This window comes from Aptenodytes forsteri, unplaced genomic scaffold (genome assembly GCF_000699145.1).
Source record: "Aptenodytes forsteri isolate BGI_AS27 unplaced genomic scaffold, ASM69914v1 Scaffold200, whole genome shotgun sequence".
Lineage (NCBI taxonomy): Eukaryota > Metazoa > Chordata > Aves > Sphenisciformes > Spheniscidae > Aptenodytes > Aptenodytes forsteri.
This window is the reverse complement of record NW_008796187.1, coordinates 2,959,457-2,964,881: the sequence shown is the minus strand read 5'-3', so window position 1 is coordinate 2,964,881 and position 5,425 is coordinate 2,959,457. Positions and strand designations below refer to the sequence as shown.

General features: G+C 44.2%; 1 protein-coding gene across 1 annotated transcript in view; it reads left to right on the top strand.

Annotated features, from left to right (window-relative positions):
• Nucleotides 1-1,105, top strand: part of ARHGAP6 (Rho GTPase activating protein 6) — a 63,649-nt gene extending 62,544 nt beyond the window's left edge. The window contains exon 12 of the mRNA XM_009287840.2: nt 399-1,105. Coding sequence (XP_009286115.1) covers nt 399-1,105 — 707 coding nt within the window. The remainder of the gene's footprint in view (nt 1-398) is intronic.
• The last annotated feature ends 4,320 nt before the right edge of the window (nt 1,106-5,425 follow it).

The window sequence follows — 5,425 nt, the reverse complement described above, 5'->3', positions numbered from 1 at the left end:
CCCTGCCGCTGGCCGGCGTGGTCCCGGCAAGGCCCTGACGCATCCTGCCTTTGTTTTTCTCCCATCTGCACCCACCTCACAGAGGAACCGTGAGACTAAAACAACCCCCTGCCTTTCAAGAATTTGAAAGGTGTTAGGTGCTGCAAGGCTTTATGTCAGAGCAAAGTATGAGAGTCACCGGGTAATATATTAGACATGGTTGAGATAGATGTAGGGCTGCTGCTCTGTGTCCCCAGGTTCAGCCGGCGGTGAGGCTGTTCCACCTTCAGTCGCATAGCCTGATGATAAAAGTCCCCATCCCTCTTCTACAGAGCGATGCAGGGGAAGAGCAATAACTTGTTAAATGCCACATAAACGATTACACAGACTGATGTTGTCTTTCCGACTCTGTCCCCCAGGTTCTTACGGGAACATTTACGAAAGCAGCTTGCTGCGACCCGGACAATGCTCTCTTTCCCAGGGGAACCTCGCCATGTATTCTCCCCGGTGGCAGGGCAGCTCCTCCGAATTGGACAACGGCAGGCAGGTCATGCGAAGGAGCCAGACGACTGCTGCCATTCCTGAGTGTCAGCTCCATCCCACGGTGTCTCGGGTGTGCAGTAACCCACAAATCGAAGTCAGCAGTAGGAGTTTAGACCTGTCACACTCAAAGTCGGAGCGGCACTTGACTTTAAGCAGCGTGGAGGACCTCAGTGAGCATGACTCGAACGCGGGTTGTTCACAAAGCACAGCCAAGCCCTCCTACAGAAAAGAGAGGCCACCGCCCCCCTACCCAGGCCCAGCAAAACCAAGCTCTGTGTTGTCACAGCGATCGAGCGTTTCTTCAACGTTGCACTCTTTGTGGAGACTTCCACGCCAAGAAAAAAGTTCAGGGACCAGAGCAGCTGGAGGACGGCCAGCCAAAGCCCCTGACCAGGCCACCTCCAGGCAGGAGCGGCCGGCCCCGCGCACCCAAGCAGGTCACATCTGTTCCACAGCACCTCACAGTCAGAACAGTAAAAATGTTTCAGAGGTGGACTGGCATGATTGGCAAAGGGAGCGGTGGCAAATTTGGGAGCTTTTATCAGCTGATAACCCCGATGCCCTCCCGGAAACCCTCGTATGATCAGACTCTGCAGAACTGCCACTCACACCTGTGCCTCCCTCTCATAGGAAAGCAACTGTGACGTTGGAAAACGGGGAGGGCTTGTTTGTTTTATAGCAACTGAATTGCATATACTTTTTTTAAACTTTGTTCACTTTAATTTCTTAACAGCACTGTCAAGCAGTCCATTTACAAATACAGTATGTTCCTGTTTTTCAGCAAGCTTTTGAGGAAAAAAAACAAGATGAAAATTTTAGTCTAATAACTCTGTATGCATACGCTGTGTATAAGGTAAAACTGTTGCTTTGACGTTGCTAAAAATGTATTTATATATCTGCAGTTTTGATGATTGTATATTCTGTAATGGGTATTGTATGATAATCATATATTATGTTTTCATATACAGATGTCAATCAATCATGACTGCTTTTTTTAAAATCACTGCACTTACATTACCGTGATATGCATTGGAATTCTATAGAAAGCGCACAAGCTGGTTTCTGTGCTTATATAAAAAAAAACGTTAAAGGGGGAAGTTGTCCTTCTTTTCACTGCCTATTGAAAAACACTAAAATAGAGTGGAACATGAAAAGCCATATATTTTATAAGGGTAGTAGTGAGCTTAAAGGGGAAAATACCAAATATTTTTTTCTTATAAATATATTTGCAAATGAAATTAAAATTTGATACAAGATTGTAAAAATATTTTTTTAGATTCTGGTAGGAAGCAGCTCAGAATCAACTAAGAGCGAGGCCGTGCCTAAACCAACTAAGGATGTAGTGCAAAGGTCTGCCCTCCCGTTCTAGAGGAAAACCAATGTTATGTATACAGGATATAATATATATATTTATAAATGTATGATTTTATGTATTGTTCTAAAACAATGAACTGGAATCCAAATTTTAGAAAACCAAGCCCAATAAATTGAGGTGTGTAACAACTGAGAAAGAATATGGCTTTTCCTTTGAAATAACAAAGCTTCAGCATTAAGAAAGTTAGACAAAGCAAAAAGAAAAACGAAGCAAAAAGAAAAATGCAGACAGACAGACAGACGAAAGGGAGTCACACAGAGTTTCAGAAACGAGCGTGACGTTTGGAGAAGTTCACAGCTGCATTTCTACACATATTGTGCCAAAGTCTGGGTCAGCAGTACTTCTTCAATAACTGTATGTTGCGTTGTTAAATGTTGCTGTTTTATACGTTCTGGTGTTTTTAAATTGCAAAATTGTTTATGGCCAGCAGGTGGCAATGTACTTCAGTATTCTAGAGAAAATTCTTTTTATCACTTGATAAGGGAAAGTGTATCCTATCAAAAGAATTTTATAAAACATATTAGTCTTAATTTTAATGAAGTTGAAGACTTATTCAGTGATGTTGTCTTTAAGTTCTATCTTGTGCCATAGTGATGGAATAAAAAGCTAAGCAAAATAATGAGCATATTTTTTGCTCCTTTTTTTGAAGTAAGGTTTATGTAAAAATTGATGTCTTTTTATTACATTCTTGAGTATCTCTGTCAAAAACATTTAAAAGGCTTAGGAGCTTAAGGACCACTTTCAAATACGACTGAAGTAGACAAGATCCAAGGTTTTACTTGAGTTTTAGGCTTAAAATCCATCATATAAAGAGTCTGCCCATCATACCTCCATTTCCCAAGTAAAGTTACAAGATACAAGCCCCAGCCCCAGTAGAAAGGGGCAGGATTTGGCCGCTGACTGTTGCAGCACTGTCAGGCTGGCCAGCTCTTCTTACGAATACTGCATTCAGAATAAATCTCAGCGCTCTTCTTCCGGTGGTTGCAAGGCTTTTCCAAGTACCGTCTTGATATGAGACTTGATAGGAAAAGGTTCTTGCACGTAGCTTGTTGCGGCAGCTCTGTGTCAATTTATTACCAGAAAAACCCCACCCCAAATTAAAAAGACAGTGGGATATAAGGAAGGGCAAAAACGAGCTCTCACAAGCAATCTGCACTATTTGATCTTGTCTCAATATTATTCCAGGCTTGATACAGATTTGCTACGGGGAATTGACGCTCCCTAATAGTCCTCAAAACCAGGCATAGTGTAAATCCTGCTGCAGAAGATACTCTATTCACTAGATGTCCATCTCTTCGTTATAAATCCCTTTCTAAAAACAGAAGCATCTGCACATTTTTAACATTTTTAGTGAAAGATGTCTAATGATTACTTGGTTTCATAAAGAGCTCGCTTTTCGCTAGTACCTCTCTGTATATAGGTGTATATATGTGTATATTACCATCTATATGGAGTTTATGTGAGAACGGAGAACAAAAAACAAGACCGCTGCTGGAGGTCAACCCTGTCTGCACACATTTCAATATACAATCACTTGGAAGAAAAGAGATATAGAATAAATTCCGATGAATTAAAGTAACGCTTGCCAAGATTACATCATTTCTGGTTTTTTTTCATTTGAACAGGACAGAGAAAAATTATCACGAGCAGGTTAAGGATGTAGTAGTTTTTAGTTGTACCTCTTTCCAGGCTGAAATCAGTGACATAATTTCTTTTGATGTCTTTTTTTATATTTCACAAGAAACGTAGCCGTGAGAGGTTGCTTCTAGCTTTATGTTAGCTGACAGATCTGTGTGGGCTATTCCATTTTAGATCTCTGCAATGTTTTTCTTCCTATGGCACGTGCTTTTGTACAGCCATGATATTCCTCTTACGGGGAAAGTACGTAGTGTAGGGATATCAAAGCCTTTTCTCTGTTTCCCTTGGGAGCTGGATTCCTGTAGTAGCAGAAGGGTTATGGGCCTCTGCTTCAGTGAAGAGCGTGGTAGAGAAGGTCTCCTCCAGAGGTCTTGAGGCCTCAGGGCAAACTCCTGCAGTTCAGTTCCCTCCTGTCGCTTCCTATTGCACCATGCTGGTTCATACCTAGGACTGAAAAAACCCCCTTCTCCTGCTGGTCTGCATTACCTCCTCTCAGGGGGTGTCTCCCGGCGGGGAGGAAGGGTGTGCTGCACTCACAGGTGAGCCCAGGAGAGATGAGATGTGGGTGCCCCAAGGATGGGGTGCCTGCGGGTTGCCCACGGGGCAGGGGTTGCTCTTCTCTCTTATGTGGCAGAAACAAAAAAAATGAGAGGAATCAGTGTGGCTCTAGATACAAGCCAAATGTGGTGGGGAACCTCTGAGCCAGGGGAAAACAGGAAAAGCTCAGACTTTTAAATATTTCTTTAAAAATTACTGTTGCTGCCTTCTTTTAAAACAAGATGTGGTTACACAGTTGACTCGCCCATTCCAAGACCATGCTCTACTGCTGAGGGGTAAGTTGCATCTTCTCCCTCTTCCCCAGTCTCCTATCCCATCCCTTACACCAGCTCTTGGAGTGCTGGGAGGAATCCCGGGGCTTGTTGCTCTGGCTGAAACTTGCCCCGTACAAGGAACGCATAAAATTCAGGTAGCTCAGTGACTTTCGCAAGTGGTAGTAGGCACAGGGGAGGAGAAGGGACAGGGTCAGAGATGGGGGAGAGGAGAAGGGTGGGACTGGCCTCCCCCTCTGGCAGCAGCCTCCAGTTAGCCCCATTTAGGCTACTCATGCAGCTGCAGGGCTTGCTGCTTCAATGTGTAGGCAAGAGCCCGGCCAAGCACTTGAGAATGGCTCTGTGTTGCAAACCTAAGCCAGTCTAACTGCCGGCTTGGGTGCTTGAAATCTCTCAAGTGCTCTGCTGTCTACGTCGGGAGCCTAGGCTGCTGCCATGGCATAGATAAATGCCAGTCAGAACTTCTCTGCTGTTGAAATGACGTGGTTCAATGGCCTGGAATTTGTGGTTGTATGGTCTGGGGAGGGGGGGGTCCTGTGTTGTTACTGGTTTTGTTGTTTCACAGGCATCGGTCAAGGTCAAAAACCTCAATTCCAGCCTTTCTGGAGCACCATCTTGTTCTGTGGCGCTGGTCTGGCAGAGGGTCAGGGACTTCTTTCTCCTCTGGGAAACACGGGATGTCTAAGCCTCACCTTGGTCCCTCTGTCTCTCTCTTTCCCTTCTTTTTGCATTCGTTTCCAAAAAAAGAAGAGAGTAGCTCCATTGTACAATGCCGTAACCTTACAGAACTGCAAAGCAGTGGAAATGGTTCTCAGTTGCATTAAAGAGTATCTTGACATCAGTAAGCCCTTTTACAACATCACTGAGAATAGTGAACTACTGCTGTGCTACAGTCACTTTAGGGGAAGGCATCTCAGCGTCCAGACAGTGCTGCAGAGACCGCACAGCTATTCAAGGCATGTAGACACCCAGAGTGCTGGGTCATAAAAGGCACCATCTCCGAGAATAGCATTCATCTATTTTTTTCTGAAGTTTAAAGCATCTCCAAAGGTGGTATCTG